Raw genomic sequence first — 19,697 nt, 5'->3', positions numbered from 1 at the left:
CGCGCTTCGGAAAACACTGACGTCTACATTTTAAGACCAGTGTTTTAGTTTTAAAGTGTTTTCGCTTTCACAGTTTCTATGTTAGAAATTCACCAGGTATGAAAAGTTAAAACTTATTTCCAATTTTAAGTTTATTGGCTTACCATTTACTTGGCTGAACATTTTTTTAACAAACACTTAAATATTACACATATAAAATGGCAGCAGTCTAGTCAGGAGCGCGACAAATGCACTAGATTTTTTTTAACTTACACTTTATAACTGTCCATTTATAGTAAATACTTCAACGTTCTCACACCGAAGAAGTTAACGAATTACAGCGACGAACTTGTATTACAGCTCGTGTTGTTCGTCATATTTTACTCATTAATGTCATCCAAAAATGTATCTACTACAATTATCACGAAACTATATACGATAATCGTGAGCGTGAGAGAGCCTCTCGCTCACTGTGGCTGCTCTAAAGCATAAATGCCTTCTAGATTAATTCTATAATTTTGATTTAAGTATTGTATTCGTGTCAAAGAATTACCAGGAACTCTCAATGTGACTCTAGCAGTGCGGGGCGGATGGGCAGACAATTGACAATCGTAAAACGCCGCGTCTGTCGGCCGAACTGATTTCACTTCGAGTCGCCAGATGTCAGGAGGTATGAAGCGTGCGGAATACCTAATACAGAATGATGTTATATGCTTAAGTGAAAAATTTCATCAAAAAAATACAAAAATGCGGTTATTGCGATATGCAGTCTACTTATTAAATAATTAATTATCTGTTTACCTTATATGAATGGGATTATACAGAACAATTAATCAGTGGTGCTACAACCTTTTTAGGTTTGGGTCTCAGATTTATATATCTGTTTCATGATTATTTGTCAACCTAATAGGCAAGTAGGTGATCGGACTCCTGAAACTGGTTTCCTCACGATGTTTTCCTTCACTTTAATGTTAAATTCACACATAGAAAGAAAGATAGTATTATACCATTGGTACATAGCCGGGGATTGATCTACGACCTCAGGGATGAAAGTCGCACGCTGAACCCACTAGGCCAACACTGCCCTTAATTATGGACTAAAGATCTTTTCAAATTCTATTTTAAACAAATAAACTGTTTTTTCGACGAACTCATGAAACTAAGAAACTACACAAAAGTCTTAAACCGAAACTAAACAGTTATATTGAAAGACTTTGTAACCATGAAACGACTTTTAAATAATAATAAAAATAGTTGAAAAGTTAACTGACCTGCTATCCGCTGTATAAAGTTGTGTTCCAGTTGTAAGAAGCTCCATGGGCGCCTCATCGCTTTTCCGACGAACCCACGAAACCTTATGAATCAAATTATCAAGTTATCTTTAGTTGTAGCGGGCAATAAAACTAATTTAACATCTTATTAATTATAAATCACCTATTATAGTTGGATATAGATAATATGTATACGTACAAAAGTAGAATTATATTCGGTTTTCTTTAAAACATACATTAAAATTATGATCAAAATTCATATTTTATTTGAGTTTAAAGGATTATTTAATTATTAATTTATAATCATTGTAATGAAGTAGATCTTACGAGGATAAATTATGGATTTCTATGCCAAGCAACAAGTACATTCATAAAAAAACACATCGGATCTACGAACTGCTGAAATTCATGTGGACAATATAACATACACGTCGAATTTCAAACCTACACCTTTGGGAATTTTGAGGTTAAAAATAGCTAGCGCCAAATTGTGTCAAACCTAGCGAAGTAATGACACTTCAACTTCATACGAGTCACTTGGCATGCGGGACTGTAAACTTAAAATGTAACATTACATTTTCCACCAACCTTTTATTATTACCGGCTATACATTGCAAGGTAATTTTGTATAAAGGTAAAATCATACGATAAATCAGGTACAAATTAAAAGTATAGACATACTTATTACCAGTTTATCATGTAAGGCGTCCACTTTGCAGTCCATGTATGCGGTTGAACCCACAAGGGCTTCGATTTCAGGGGCGGCTGCTACGTAAATACTATTGCCGTGGCCAGTCCTGAATTAAAATGACCTCTTTTATTAAGCACTATGTAAACGGGTGAATATGGCTTGGATTTTCTTATAAATCGGTAAATACATTTAATATTTTTATATATAGTGGTTGACTAAGTCGAAAACCACCTACTTATCGTAAATAATTGAAAACTGATATAAAACAACGTATATAGTAAAAATTAGACGCATTGAATTAACAACTATACTTAATAAATAGTTACATGATTTTAATATATCTTCATTAAACAAAAAATAATAAAAACAGTTACGCTACAACCTTTTAGGTCTGAGCCCCAGATATCTATTTCGTGATTTGTTTTCTCTTATAGTACAGTAGCCTTCTGTGCCTGACACACGCCGTCGAGTTTTTGTTTCTTCACAATGTTTTTCTACACCGTACGAGCTAGGTACCGTGTGTTGTAACTATGTAGTGTACGCGCACATAGAAACCTGGGGATCGAACCTACGACCTCAGGGATGAGAGTCACACACAACTACATTAAACAACTTTTTATCTGCTTTTTAGTAAGCACACGAACATATACAATTTGTTTTGAACCTGTTTACTTAAGTACGTTCATTCTATTAATCAAACGAAAATTCGGTAACTAAGCTACAATTATTCAATTTGAAGGTAAGGCCAGACAATTACAAGTTAAAGTAAATACTGGTTTACCGAAACAATTAACGTCATTAGATTACAGGGAATACTTGTAACTACCAACTACTTCTAGTTTAATTTATTTTATGTTCCGACATACTTTTAACAGAGAAATAATTAGGTCGTTAAGTTAGAACGTTTTACGCCATTTATATTTAGAAATATGTATGTAATTAAAATTAGATTATTTTTTTTAATTATTGAGTCGTCTAATACATTAATGTTTAATATTTTAGTAGCTGTGTAAATGAGCTGTGGTGCTTTGATTGTGCCGACTTATATCTGAGGTTAGGCTGTTGAACAGCCAACAGATTTGATTTCTTAGTACACATTTCTCGATTAATAGAAGTCTTATGTTTGCTTAGTTTTTTTTATAGAAAACAGGAGGCAGGAGGTAGGATCCTCGACTGATACTAAGTGATACCGCAGCCCATTGCCAGAAGGCTCGCAAGTGAGATGCCTTTTAAGATCGACACGCTCTTTTCTTCACTATGTGGCGTTCGCCGAACGACGGACTTCGAGGTGATACAGGTGATTTTTCATATTCTGCCTTGACGTCCGATGAATAACTAGTTCGTTAAACTATTTATTTATATTTATTGAGTTTATTACACTTATTGAGACTAACATAGTATATGGCACCAATTGTGTGCACGAAAATATGAAAACAATTTATGTAATTGTTTTGTGGCGTTATATTAAATATTTACTTACCTATCATTCCTATGCTGATGCGTATTTGTATACGTATCAAAGATATAATTGAGCAATGGGGCGCTGGAGCCAGTTTCCCCTGGCTTTCGTCTCCTTTCCAGCGCAGCAGGGAGTGGCAAAACTATAGTTGTCACTTCAAACGTTGCATTCTCATTATCTACCTTTCTCTTTCTATGTTTTCTACCCTTATCTATAGCACCAATAAAACTTTTTGTTTCATTAAAAACTTCTGAAGTACAGCATTCTTGGAATTTAATAGGAAATAAATTAGCTAGAAAGTTATGCATAGAGTTACTGGAGTTAGATTTTGGTTCCAATGTGCCGTGGAGCATTTGGTAGAATTTATTGACCGTTGGTAATGTTTCGTGTATTTTAGATGGTATCGTTGATAAGTCAGCGTCGGTACCTGAAATATTTTCATAAAAGTCAACTTAATTATTTTAAAATCTCAAAATATCATTACCTTTCCTCTACATCAGAATAAATATTGTTTCCCTGACAATTCAAAGCTGCCGACGTTAGTGTAAACGTCATGACAATGTGTTGATATGAAATAACCAACAATTGACACGACATCAAATAGCAGAATTACTTTTTAAAAACATCTCAAGGAAGAAAACCTCAAAAGATCTTATATGCAGCGATAAAGAACTAAGAATACACTTACCACGGCAAGGTAGAGCAGAAAGCGCGGCTAAGAGGAGTGCCGCAGTGGCTGGCGCACACATCGCTACATCCTCATCACATCTGTGAACAATTTTACTATAAAACATATATGGAATATATTCTATATATTTTCACTTATGATCCAATGCAACAAGTCCATTTGCACACGCACAAATTACAGATTTAAGTTGGCACCTGGTAGATGACCCCAGATCTGGTGTTTTCCTCGCTTAACGGTATGGCAATACAGCGACGAAATTATGCAGCATTACGAACTAGGTTAAAATATTGTTAATACTGTATATTAGTCTATAAACGAAAGTAAATTCCAGATATATTTGATCACAATACGTCACTAATGCTGTATGATGTTCATAATTTTCTTATTCGCTCTGAAAATCTAGAGATAACTTTCATCGCAAAAATTACTTTATATTAAAATAGACTAAAATTATTTTACTAATGGAAGCCACGATAGAAGAACCGTGCTCTTCAATGAGGTCTGGAATTACAACGTTATATAGCACAAGTGATCAATTAACTTAAAAGGTCCAAAAACGCCATTAACCGAATGTTGTGGATATTTCAATTCGATTCAAACGTCTTATATCTCTAATATATAAATATAACCAGCAAAAATTAAAATCGACTTGAAATGAGACACAGCATTTTAATTATGGAAATTGACAGATGGGAGTGTAAGTCAAACGGAAATTAATTCAATCCTCAAAAGTCAATACCCAACAATACCTTGATTTAATTTGCGAATATTAATTAAAAATTATATGAAAAGGGTAAATTCTGACATCTTTATGAGAATTATGGTAATGCTCGGTTATTTCATTACTGTATAATGAGTCGATAATTGTTTTCAATGTTGAAAATTGATTGGGATCTTTTTTCATTGAAATATTTGCGCCAATTTGCTACGGGATTTACGATTAAATTCATGCTTTAAATTTTATACATTATTAATCATAAAGTATTTTTTATCCCGTGTTTAATTGCAAACATAAAAATCATTTTTTTTTAAATAAAGCATATCGAATGTCTTTGTTAAAACTTGGTTAAACATTCCATAAACAATTTAATTTGCTAAACTTTTACTTTCTATGACGCTTAAGGTAAGAACATTTCTGTATCATTTTTAATAGAGACAAGAGTAGGATCTCCATCTATTGGCCTTCTGTATTTTCTGTGAAAGACAGAACCCGAGCCGTCCGTATTACACGCTATGACTACCAACTAACCTACAGAAAAATATCGCATATGAATTATTTCATCTAGAATGTCTAAAGTACCCATTATTCATTAAAATGTCGATGGCAGTTTGACCATTAACTCCGGTATAACGACGTTTTGGGATATTACCATATATCGCCACTCTTAGGTAATATAAAACCAGTGGCGTTGCAAGCGTTGGTGACCTCACGTTGTCCGTTTTATCATCTTTATATGCAACTAGGTGATTATTTTTTGGGTATGCGATGTACAGGTTTACTCACAATGTATTCCTTTAGTATATGGCCATATTTAATTACTCATATATATATATATATATATATATATATATATATATATATAATAGATTCATATACACATGGCTTCAGGTTCCGTGTATTTGTTACCTATTAGCAATAGATCACCAAATACTAGTAAAATGTTTACATCAATTAATTTAATAAATTCGGACAGAATAACGAAACTTTCTAAAGTATTTTTTATACAACTTAATGGCTTTATCCGTCTTTGCTATTTACGATTACGATTGCAAATAAATATCCCGAATTTTTACACCTTAGTGGCTAAATTTTATTCTCAAGATGTATACTTTTAGTAAAGATTAACGGTCTTATTTGGTCAGCCACTAATAGTGATACTAATAGTGTTTAATGTATTTTGTTATATCCCTCTTATTATTCCTAATTACTAATTTATTAAGAAAATACCACAAAATTGATAGTAAGAGGTAGTTTTATGTAACAGCAAGTCCTCGCCGCGTCGCCAAATTTTTAAATCAAAACATTCATTTTCTAAATTGTTGGTATGGAGACATGCGATGTGAATTCATGGCATGCATTACATTAAAACTTTACGTATTGTATTGTAAATGAGCGCATTGTTATTTACACAAGTCTGAACTAAATTGTCAAAATAATAAAGAATTAATTCTTTCATCGTCCTGGTGGACAGAAAAACTGTGTACAGTATGTGTTTCCACCACACCAACTTCCTTTATGTTAAGATCATTTATACAATAAATAAATTAATAATAAAAGAAGATATAATACAAATTGCTTTGAAACATTTAATCTAAGCCTCTAAGATCTAAAGAACTTTTATATGTGTCTTCTAATAATTACAACTTTCAACAATTTATGGCATATAAATCTTTTGATACAAAACGTGAAAGCAGGTGATTCATGCCAAGGATCAAGAAAGGATATATAGATGCTTTTAACAAAGAATGGGTTAAGAGTCATGGATGAAATGTTAAATAAGAACAAAAATCCGAATTTAACCCTCTGCGACGGCTGGTCGCTTTGACCTTAATAGCCATTCAATTTCAGGCCATTTTTCGTTTGATATATGTTCGCTTTTTGCAGACCTTTAGGAAATATAGTTTTAGTACGTACTCTGCATCTCTCAATAACGAAGTTAATAATTGGAAGACTCAAAAACAAATGGCAATTTCCCACACTTGGGTTTTTACAGTGATTGAAAGGTGACGCAGATATGTTTTATATTCTGCTACTTCACTCTCATATACTCTAACCTGCTACTTCACTCACATATACTTTATCTATATGTACTTTCTTTCTATGTGCGAATTTAACATTGGCTCGAAGGGTGACTCTACTATCGTAATGATTGCTTTGTTAAATATTAAGTTAATAAACGTAAGTGACTAGAATAAATTATTCAAAATTTGGTTAAGGTAAGTTTTACATTAAGAGCAGTGTTGGCCTAGTGGCTTCAGCGTGCGACTCTCGTCCCTGAAGTCGTAGGGTTGAGCAATAATGGAATTTCTGTCTATGTACGCATCTAGCATTTGCTCGAACGGTGAAGGAATACATCTTAAGAAAACCGGCTTGCCTTAGACCCAAAAATCCGACGTGTGTGAGGCAAAGAAGGCTGATCACCTACTTGCCTATTAGATTAACAAATGATCATGAAACAGATGCCCAGGCCGAAAAAAGTTGTAGTACCATTGATTTAATTGATTTATGTTAATTTCTAAGACAAACTGGCATCTGTCTATATGTAGTAGTATAACATTTTCGTCAAGTTGATAACTATTTTTAAAACGTGTTCGGTCCCTTTTATTATGTCCCTGGATTCGTTGACTTGTTGGAACAAAAATCGGATAATGTAATATATTTACTTCTTTTTTTTCTCTCTTAATAAAATCAATATAGAGATCAAAGATGCATAAAATTGACAAATAAATGGTAGTTTTTTTTAAAAACCACAGTTTAATTCATGTTTAGCATTACGGCGTTTATGTCGATTAGCAACATGTGTATGGAGAAAAAGTCTGAGATCGAACGCTGTGTGACCCTCGTATTTCTTTACTTAGTAGGGTTTAGCGAATATTTGCGGACAAAAAATAAAAGATACATTTGTTTGAGATAAATATTTTTGTCGGATTTTCGTGTTCGAATATTTTCTTCGTTAGGTGATGTTACAAGAGTTTTTGCGCTAAAGCCGTGTCCTAGATTTTTTCATATATTATATTTTAAAGTAACAGAACACAGCATCGCCAAAAAACTATTCGTATTGGCTAATATTGGTGCCTGAATAATAATTAAACATACAGGTTATTTGAGAAAGACCCAAAACCAGTTTTCCTTCAAATCCATTTTCAATGACTGACAATTATCATTTCACCGTTATCCATTGACATTCCGTGCCCAAAATGTTAACCGATACCACCCGTGAACACTCTCAATATCAGGCTCACTAGTGCATTGCCGGCTTTTTAAGAATTGGTATGCTCTTTTCATCATTTAAGTCGAATTGCCATAAACGCACAGTTGTGTACTATTATCGGAGTTAGTATTGGAATGACGTTATAGGCTTACACTTCATAATACACATAAATATGATTCTCGAATACTTAAGACTTCACTATCGTATTTGCCAATGATAGCTTAGTGGTTTTGCATTTATTAATGTTTGAACTTTGTGCAATAGATTTTTTATCGTACGATGATGTAAACATCATGAGTAATCGATTGTGTGTCCGACTGAAGTCTCAAAATTGGTATAAATACAAATTATCAATTAAATCGAAATGCGTATGTCCGACACATGTATTTACATTGTATTGGATGCTTGGTGGACCCATGCCAGTTTTTCCATACAAAATTCGCCTCGGGAGTTGTTTTCTGCTATATTGCGGGCTTTTCAGGCTTTAAGAAATTAAGTTCTCATGAATTTTCACACTTGTATATAATTTATATAACATATTATCATAAGTGTTTGATTATTCTTAAGTTAATGATGTTTGAGAGCGTAAATAAAATAACATAAATACCCTTACTTGGACTTACATTTTCGTTTTCTTTTGCATGTAGTACATAATTGTCCTTAATTAGAGCTATTATATTGAACCATAAATTGAACCATATCATACATTTTAAAGCTACATAACTCCATTATAAAACAATTAAATAGGAATTGGATTTCAGATTGAACGAACTCTATTTTGCGTTAAAATATTATTCATATTCGCGAACAAAGCAACAATGTAAATCGTAAAATATGGCGAACATTTTTCTATTGATTTTTTACAAAACCATTAATCACTCATATTTTACATCACTGTATATAACGAGTATAGCATAGTTTTAGTTTAGTATATATTTAGTATGTGGTACTTCATGTATACATACATCTGTTTTATGGTTATATTGTAATTATTATGTAATTTAATACCTTTTTTTCTTTACTCACAGTGGTGGTCTGGAAGAGATCGCCCGAAAGCGATAAGGCCTCCTAAGTTGCCCTCCTTTTCGTTTAATTATGTTCAATTGTTATATTGTAATGTAACGAAGTGTTAATAAATAAAATAAATAATAAATGTATTGTGTAACATCGCAATACAGCGCGAAAATGTTGGCAGCGTTAAGGCCCAGGGACCAAACTTTATAAATTAGTTTAAATTTTTTATCATTATTATTGCTGTTGGAAATAAATATATATTTTGTCTTTGTTTTACGCAAGCTAAATGAAACTTCTTAAATGGGTATTTATGCAGTCGTGTTAAACGAGAACTACTTCAAAACTACCCAATGAACTGAAACTTGAATGCTTTTAAGACTTCAAAATAAGTGGTATATAAGGTTTATAATATGTGTATGATGGGCAGTTTTTAGTAGTTTAGTTTGTAGTAATTTATTAGAAACAAAAGCATAACGCTTTGAAGTTAGAATAGCAACTGTTACCATCTAATGTCGCTGTTTTCAATGACGCCTGTGGGAAATAGACATCGACATGACCGGAAGCTTTTGCAGATAGGAATACCTATTTTATGAAAATAGGATAATCGGGTTCTATTTTCGAAATAGCCGTAAGGTCTTAATATATTTGTATATTTCATTTCGCATTGAGCAATAAAATACGCAAAAATGCATAACGAATTATTGAGAGAACTTAGCTACAGAGCAGAGATGCCTCTTAACATATTATAATAAAGTTAATATATAAAAAAATCGCCATATTATTAGGTTGTTGATTTATCGGAGAATATGAATTAAATAATTATAAAAGTTTTTTTTCTCATCACTCTATCCTAAGCGTATCTCAGGGCATTTGTTGAGAGCCATAATTGTCTTAATTTGGTCATACCAACAGGTAGGCGACCCCGACTTTACAATAATAAATTACTAATGTTGTTAAAATTCGTGAGTCGTATATCAGTATACCAAAGTATATAAAATTAAATTCAAAAGTTGGACTTGGAAACTGCATCGATAACACAAGTAACAAGTACGTGGTGAAATATGTGAAAACTTATACGCGAGGACATATGAAAGTATACACAATAATTCCCCGCTTTTAATGCAAATGTGATTTCAGGGTTGCCAATCTTGAATAAATATTTATTTGAGGAACAAGATTCTTATCAAAATTTCCACTTTTACAGAATTAATTTACATTTTTTTAAACTATGTTTACAACACCTAGAGCAGTGATTGTCAAGTGGCTTCAGCGACCAAGCCAAGAATCAAACCTTCGACCTAATCCCTGAGGTCGTAGGTTTGATTCTTGGCTATGCTCCAATGGACTTTCTGTCTATGCGCAATTAACATTCGTTCGAATGAAAACGGTGAAGGAAAACGCGAGGAAACCGGCTTGCCTTAGGCCTAAACAGTCTACGCGAACGTCAGGCACAGGAGGCTGATTACCTACATGGATATTAGATTGAAAGCTCTCCATGAAACAGATATTGATACGTGATATGATAAAAGGATATTTTATTTTTTCAACACCTAACATTTGAAATGTTACAAATATATGTATATAATCCAGGATATAAGTCAAGACTTACCGCAAACTATCACTCCCGTATGTCAAAATTACACTTCGCTAAGTCGGTACCCTGAATTATACATAAAAAAACATTGCCATAAATATAGAAAAAAACGTGTACCAGCAAAGTTCTGTTGGCAACCCTGTCGCAGAACTCTCTTTCCATATTCTAAGGGACATGCTCGTATGGACTGATAAAGCCTAGCTTTATAACTGCATTTGAAAGGACTGAAACTCTGCCAAGAGATTACGATCATTTATCTGTAGCTCAACTGTACTGTAGGTACAAATAAGTGGCAAGCGATTTACTAGCTCGAGTGTACGGCTTTTTAAAATACATTTTGAATAATATTGCACTTTTTTATCATTACTAAAATGTTATCGTGAGCAGTGTTGGCCTAGTGGCTTCAGCGTGCGATGCCAGGTTATAGCGCCATTGGTTTATTTTTTTTAAGTTATCGTACTATGTTGATTCACTACTCATAATCAGTTAAACTTGTTACGTTTAAATATTATTATTATTTATTTCAAATTATATTTCACGAATGCGCTCAAAGATTTAAATATATCACGATAATAATGTTATCTTATATATATATATATATACCTTCATCCAACAAAAAGATTTTAGCTTCATTGGTAGGCACCAAATAATCCGTATGAAAAGGGCACACGTGACACAATGCATGGAAATAATTAACGAACCTCATAGATTAACAGGCTTTTTACTGACGTTGTGTTGGTATTCGTTGAACGAAATGACAACGTCTGAACAGAACGTTTGCTTTAGTTTCAATAATGTTAGAAGTTGTGTTGCATTTTGTAAATATTTTAATAATTAACTGTTAAATGTCGTGTTCTTTTTTTGCATCTAATAAAAATGTAAAAATTAATTTAATCATGCCATATACGTAAAATTTGTATTTACACTTTTTTAACCTGCAAAGTTATAATAAAAATTATTAAAAATTATTGAAAAGAAAGTTAAAACAAATTTACATTTTTGTTCCCTGTCGCAATGTACCTTTAACACTGGCAGCATTTCCTACACCTAGAAAAATATAAATGTAAAGAGTTGCCGCGTTAGGGTTACCCGTAATGGTCCCTTATTTTGTCAAAAATGTGCACTTTTCTTTATTGTTTTATGTAATCTATAACATGCTGTAATCTATAATTTACTGATATTAAGAACTGAAATGTATAACCAATGGCCAAACTCCATCCACCAGTCCTGTCATGGGGAGATAAGCATTTCGAATGCTAACACCTCGTCACTCCTCTATGTTTAAAATTTCAATCAACTCTGTACACTGCAATTTAGTCTTCGAAATAGACGTACTATTGCAAACAATTTGAAAAAAGATCGCGCCTAAGAAAAAGCACCTACTTTAAAAAAAAAATAAGTTTTATTAACAACATATTAAGAAATAAAGGTCATAAAATTCCAAATTTAAAATAGTAGACTATTGCAAGTCAGACTTGCCCATGAAGACTGTTGTAGCAAGTATAGTTTAGATATATGTGTTGCTACATTACCTACTCGTTTATTCGATCAAAAATATCAACTTAAGCAATTTGCTTTTGTACTTGTCTTTATACAATTAAAACAACTATATACAAGTTAGTATCTTCTTAAAATTTTATTTTAAAAGTTTAATACCTTATTAAAATATATAAAATAGACGTGCCCAATTGTATTTATTTAATTGACATATTTTGGTATATTTTGACAAAAACATTATCGTCCGAGCTTTGGAGCCCGCGCCAAACGTTGCGAACAATAAATTCGGACCTAATCCCTGAGGTCGTAGGTTTGATTCTTGGCTATGCTCCAATGGACTTTCTGTCTATGCGCAATTAACATTCGTTCGAATGAAAACGGTGAAGGAAAACGCGAGGAAACCGGCTTGCCTTAGGCCTAAACAGTCTACGCGAACGTCAGGCACAGGAGGCTGATTACCTACATGGATATTAGATTGAAAGCTCTCCATGAAACAGATATTGATACGTGATATGATAAAAGGATATTTTATTTTTTCAACACCTAACATTTGAAATGTTACAAATATATGTATATAATCCAGGATATAAGTCAAGACTTACCGCAAACTATCACTCCCGTATGTCAAAATTACACTTCGCTAAGTCGGTACCCTGAATTATACATAAAAAAACATTGCCATAAATATAGAAAAAAACGTGTACCAGCAAAGTTCTGTTGGCAACCCTGTCGCAGAACTCTCTTTCCATATTCTAAGGGACATGCTCGTATGGACTGATAAAGCCTAGCTTTATAACTGCATTTGAAAGGACTGAAACTCTGCCAAGAGATTACGATCATTTATCTGTAGCTCAACTGTACTGTAGGTACAAATAAGTGGCAAGCGATTTACTAGCTCGAGTGTACGGCTTTTTAAAATACATTTTGAATAATATTGCACTTTTTTATCATTACTAAAATGTTATCGTGAGCAGTGTTGGCCTAGTGGCTTCAGCGTGCGATGCCAGGTTATAGCGCCATTGGTTTATTTTTTTTAAGTTATCGTACTATGTTGATTCACTACTCATAATCAGTTAAACTTGTTACGTTTAAATATTATTATTATTTATTTCAAATTATATTTCACGAATGCGCTCAAAGATTTAAATATATCACGATAATAATGTTATCTTATATATATATATATATACCTTCATCCAACAAAAAGATTTTAGCTTCATTGGTAGGCACCAAATAATCCGTATGAAAAGGGCACACGTGACACAATGCATGGAAATAATTAACGAACCTCATAGATTAACAGGCTTTTTACTGACGTTGTGTTGGTATTCGTTGAACGAAATGACAACGTCTGAACAGAACGTTTGCTTTAGTTTCAATAATGTTAGAAGTTGTGTTGCATTTTGTAAATATTTTAATAATTAACTGTTAAATGTCGTGTTCTTTTTTTGCATCTAATAAAAATGTAAAAATTAATTTAATCATGCCATATACGTAAAATTTGTATTTACACTTTTTTAACCTGCAAAGTTATAATAAAAATTATTAAAAATTATTGAAAAGAAAGTTAAAACAAATTTACATTTTTGTTCCCTGTCGCAATGTACCTTTAACACTGGCAGCATTTCCTACACCTAGAAAAATATAAATGTAAAGAGTTGCCGCGTTAGGGTTACCCGTAATGGTCCCTTATTTTGTCAAAAATGTGCACTTTTCTTTATTGTTTTATGTAATCTATAACATGCTGTAATCTATAATTTACTGATATTAAGAACTGAAATGTATAACCAATGGCCAAACTCCATCCACCAGTCCTGTCATGGGGAGATAAGCATTTCGAATGCTAACACCTCGTCACTCCTCTATGTTTAAAATTTCAATCAACTCTGTACACTGCAATTTAGTCTTCGAAATAGACGTACTATTGCAAACAATTTGAAAAAAGATCGCGCCTAAGAAAAAGCACCTACTTTAAAAAAAAAATAAGTTTTATTAACAACATATTAAGAAATAAAGGTCATAAAATTCCAAATTTAAAATAGTAGACTATTGCAAGTCAGACTTGCCCATGAAGACTGTTGTAGCAAGTATAGTTTAGATATATGTGTTGCTACATTACCTACTCGTTTATTCGATCAAAAATATCAACTTAAGCAATTTGCTTTTGTACTTGTCTTTATACAATTAAAACAACTATATACAAGTTAGTATCTTCTTAAAATTTTATTTTAAAAGTTTAATACCTTATTAAAATATATAAAATAGACGTGCCCAATTGTATTTATTTAATTGACATATTTTGGTATATTTTGACAAAAACATTATCGTCCGAGCTTTGGAGCCCGCGCCAAACGTTGCGAACAATAAATTCGGACGGGTTAGATACCTGTGACTAACGCTGGCCGTGTTCCCGTCAAGAGGCGTCGTTTATAACTTTTCGCCCTATACGGCTTGACATCGATTCAGATCTTTTTTAACTGAAGCAGAAGGAGTGTGGTACTAGTGAAGGAAGCCAGCGCCTTTCAACCCTGAGGTCGTTTGAAAATGTGTGAACAATTGTTATATTTTTGGATTGCATTGGTGAATTTTTCATACGCGCATTAAACACTCTCAAGTTGATATGGCATCGTGATGAAACCAGCATTTGTCTTAATAATCAGGCTCAGAAGGCTGATGGCCTACTTGTCTATTACGAAAAAATGCTCAGGAAAAAGGGACAAAACCGGAAATATAACGAATACGATCTTATTAATTTTCATTTGCATGGCGTTTTTAAATGTATAAACATAGTAAAAATATAAATTTCGACCTATAAATCCGAGACGAAGAGATTTTTACCCTCTGTCTTCTATACCGATGAGTAGGGATGTTTGCGTTACAAATTTAATATCGTGGAATAACTGATACCTGTATCTCATATTCCATAATAAACATATATTTAAACTCTTATATTTACGAAGAAACGTGGAGTGAGTGACCATAGTTAAGACTAAGCTGTAGAAATAAGTAGTGCCACATTTAAAATAATAATCCCTGTTGAAAGCTGTAAGAACTATTTGAATCGTTTCGACCCCAACACAATCACTCACAGGAAAAAAACTAGACCATCGATCTAAAGCCGAGAAACAATAGCAAACCACAATTGCATTTTCCAATATGTACGAACAACCACAATGAAAACGGGAGTTTTTCACATTTACCTTCGCTATTATTCAGAGTTTGAAATAATGAGTTTCACTGTGTCACGCTGGATGTCAAGGAATATAGGTTTACAATTCTAACTACGAAAACTGTAATACGAATTATGTTGATACATGAATCATAATAAAGTTTAGCTTCACCAGAACTCCTGTGAACTTCTGTCATTTTTAATGTAATAGGCCTTAAGTCGAAATGGTTCGGAAATACTTCAGTGGGCTGGTTCCAGGTGGTGGTGGTCCGTGGCAAAAACTGCCTTAAGAAACGCTTAGTTATGGAACGACGGGCGTCGACGTGATACGGATGGTATGGTGATGAAACTCAGTTGCAGGTATTTCTCTGAACACTCTCCATGGTAAATGCGGTAGAAGATGCAAAGAGATCCCACATCTCTACGCAACGCGAAGGCAGTGGCAGTGTACTTTTAACGCCGACAGAAGCAGTGCACGCGCCAAGGCCGAAGAGCCATAATAAAACTTTAATCATGACAGAAAATGGTTGTGATAAAATTGAACCAACGCTAGTCCCCACACTAAGGAGTGTGTTGTGGATGAAAAGATTACAATTATTAAAAATCAAAACAATTTTATTTAACGAAAAAGTTGTTAAATCTAATCAAACAAAAGTTGTATAAGACTTTAAGTATGCGTGAGTGAGTGAGTATGTGATTAGGTATGTGCGTATACACACTGTATACTGTAATTATTTGGAATCTAAGTACTGCCAAGATATGTAGTAAGGCCTCTGCACAATTGAATTCCAAATCGAGCAGCAATTTATGAGTTTATTGTAAATCCTATATTTTTAAGTTACCGTCACATTTTTCCGTTACGCGCCATCTTTTTGTTTTCCCTATCACGGTTGATTCGAATCCATTTATAATGAAAATATATAATAACGATAGCAATGATACTAATAATTCTATAACAATTAATGAAATTCTGTAATAATCTTAGTAGTAATAAGGTAATATGAAATAAACTTTTTTCTAATTTAACTTTATTTAACCAATTTCTGTAAAGTTGCATACAGTTGATCATTTTTCGAAAAATAAGTTCATAAATAAGTTTCACTTCTTACGTGTGTACACTAGTACAGGCACGCATTTTTTATTGTATAGTTTTATAGTATAAATAACAAAATTAATTGCCATTATATTATATAGTAAATCCTACCTTTGATTATGAAGGACAGTGAATTATGCTTGACAATCATAGTATTATTGTTATGAATATGGCTTTATGTAAAACAACCGATGTAAGCAAGTAAGTAGAAAATGTATATTCGTCTAACCTAAAAGAATGAACGAATTCGAGCGTCCTTTTTTCTAACCAATTTCATGTATAACTTATTCACTAACTTTTCTAGATTCCTACCGCAGTATTGCTAAATATTTTATCGTGGGTAAAACTAAAATGCTCTAGTGTCTGTATTTTACGAAAGACACTCTAACATACGGTAATAGCTATTTTATTGAAATGTATAGTGAGTATGGTTTTCTGCCCTAATTATATGATTTCATTAATAAGACTTTGGAGCAGATAAAATCAAAATATTCATATAGGTAAATAACCTCAACACTTATTAACATTAGTAAAATGTGGAATGCTTCTGCATTTACATTTACCACCTCTTAATTAAGAGCGAATGAAGAAAGGAGAAGAACTGGCGATAAACAATCAGGCACTCTTTCAAATCGCTTTTCTATTGTTGAGAGGATGTGAACAGCATACTTCATTAGATTAAGCGTGTGGCTATCGACCGAGGACGTGAATTTAAATCTTGGCTGTGATAAATCGATTCATATTTCTATCTGGTGAATTTACATACTGAAATTATATAATACGAAGTGTGTCGGACACCGAAGGCTGTTCCTATCCTATCAGTAATGTTAATCAATTTAACAAAAAAATATTTTTTACTTTATTGAGGGTTTACCTACATATTATAATTTAATACTATAAATAACAAACTAGATACTCAAAACTCAAATCTTTATTGCATTCCTTATGTCCATATTTTACACGTGACACCTTATAATTTATTATTCTTATACATTTTTATTCTTATATATATTTATATCTTATACATTAGGTATATTTTTGCTTTGGTTTGACGTTGCGAAAAGAGAATGTACTTAACATTATTAATAAACTTAACTTTTATAAAGAAATTAAAGTCTATCAGTCAGATACTTTGTAACAGTGTAATAAAATTTCTTATATATTAAGGAATTATTCCTTTAAATTTGGTAAACTTCAAGTTATTTTATGATAACTCCCAAGCCTAGACAAACAATCCGCGAAAATAGAGGACACCGTGAGTCATTTCTGCAAACCCGTCCGTCATCCGTCATCTTTTAGTCAATATCAACTCCGGGGAAATAAATACAGATAACACAACTTTCTCTACAGCTGTGATACTTTTGACATTCAACACCTTTTGTCTTCAGTCACCGTGACCACGCACGCTGTAAAGCCTGCCAAACGTCGGAAAATTTAAAATTTAAAATTATGTAAATAATTATAAGTTTATAATAATAATACATGGCTTCAATCCGTTTAAAAAGTGTTTTCTTACTATTGATATGCTTAGAAACGTATAATTCTTTGATAATATCATTTTTTTACTACATTATGAAGTGTACAATTAACATATATATCTGTTGTCCTCGACTTCATTGTCTTAGTCATAAAGATAATAAGTACTATAATGTTATATATGTCAATCAAAAGAAAAAAAATCAGGTACAAAGAGCTTTTGATTTCATACCTATGTAAACTTTCGACAGCCATTAGACAGTAGCTTATCACATAACCAACACTATGTGGAACCAGCGGCCCACTAAAGTATTTTCGAAGCAATTCGACTTAGGGTCCTTTGGGAAAAGAGCGTGCTAATTCTTCTACCAATTCTCTAAACAGGCCAGCAACGCACTTGCGAGCTTTCTGGCATTGTGAGTGTTCATAGGCGGCGTTACCACTTAACATCAGGTGAGCCTTCCGCCCGTTTACCTCTTATTACATAAAAAACAAATAAAAAAAACTCTTTCTTAGCTTATGACATTATTCCAGAATGCTCTTTAATATAGCCCTGTTGTCATGATTTAATTTCTTGGTTTGATTTTTAGCGTATCTTAATAAACCCCCTGCCAAATTTTATCTATAATGATAAATAAAACTATTAATGACAAACTATATTCTTACAGTAATTATTACTCCGCTAAAATCATATATTTCAAATAAAAACATCACTTGTTCAATATTATTTCGAAGCGATTCCGTTATCAACTGTAATAACAGAGTTATAGCCTATTTTTATACCTCGTAAAGTGTGCTCATGTAATGTCGTAGGATTCTTAGTTTTATTTCTTAAGATAAAATTACGATAATATATCGATTAGATTCTAAAGCGCAATTCGTAAATGTTTTTTTTTTCTCTTTTTGTAATAAAAATTGAAGTTTTATATTAATTTACGGTGACGACCTGTGCCGTCGGCAGAGGAATTAGTGAAAAAAGAGAAAGCGAAACAGGTTGATAAGTTGGTGCACTTAGGCTGTTTGTTTACTGAGTATGAAAAGTATGATGATGATATAAAATATGAGTGAATGCTGGAATAGAATTAGAAATATATGAATTCCTGAGTGAATATAGGGATTGAGGGATTCTTGTCTCAACGTTAACGTACGGCAGTGAATATGAAACGTGTGGCAGAGAATAATGGCATAGAATAAATGCTGTTGGAATGAGAGCGTAAAGAAGTATGCGTGGAGTAACATTACGTGATAAGATAAGCAATAGTGAGTTGTGAGCAGTGAGTATAAAATAATATATAGTGACAAGAATACGAAAGGCAATCCTTAGGTGGTCGTGTAGAAACGATGAATGAGAAGAGGCTTTCGAGTTGGAGGACAAGACAACCGTGCATGGTGAACTCAAGTCGAAATAGGCCTTGTCGTACATACCGAGACCAAATCTAGGACGTACCACAGAAGGGACAGGGCAAAAGTACCCAAAAATACATAGGAAGTTTTATATATACAATTTGTTAATTGTATAATTTTAGGGTAGCTCTAGCTATATTCATCTCGGAGGTCATTCGTTCTTGCCCCGACTGTGCCCTTAATTTTCTCTATATGTTCCCATTTACCCAATTTGTCGTCAGTAATCGAAATGTCTTATATCTAAAATCAATCACGTGTGTCAGGCATTGACTGATGACTGAAACAGATACAGAAATCTTAAGACAAAGGCTTCTAGCTAATGCTTTATTACCTTATTGTTACAAAACAAGATCTTCCAGTTTGACGCAACGCCAGTCCGAATTATAAGTTACGTTTCAAAAAGTTGCAATACTTTTCTTGGCAACCGTCC

The 19,697-nt window shown here is 32.9% G+C and overlaps 1 protein-coding gene across 1 annotated transcript in view; it reads right to left on the bottom strand.

Moving 5' to 3' along the window:
* LOC123720082 overlaps positions 1 to 19,697 on the bottom strand; it is a 36,177-nt gene that overhangs the window by 6,334 nt on the left and 10,146 nt on the right. The window contains exons 2-6 of the mRNA XM_045676543.1: positions 4,089 to 4,168; positions 3,422 to 3,827; positions 1,939 to 2,047; positions 1,251 to 1,333; positions 533 to 669 (exon numbers count right to left, since the gene is read on the bottom strand). Of these exons, the coding sequence (XP_045532499.1) occupies positions 533 to 669; positions 1,251 to 1,333; positions 1,939 to 2,047; positions 3,422 to 3,827; positions 4,089 to 4,149 (796 nt within the window). The 5' untranslated portion in view covers positions 4,150 to 4,168. The remainder of the gene's footprint in view (positions 1 to 532; positions 670 to 1,250; positions 1,334 to 1,938; positions 2,048 to 3,421; positions 3,828 to 4,088; positions 4,169 to 19,697) is intronic.

This window comes from Pieris brassicae, chromosome 2 (genome assembly GCF_905147105.1).
Source record: "Pieris brassicae chromosome 2, ilPieBrab1.1, whole genome shotgun sequence".
In the NCBI taxonomy this organism is placed as follows: Eukaryota; Metazoa; Arthropoda; class Insecta; order Lepidoptera; family Pieridae; genus Pieris; species Pieris brassicae.
The sequence above is the reverse complement of the archived record's forward strand: the minus strand, read 5'-3'. Positions and strand labels throughout refer to the sequence as shown.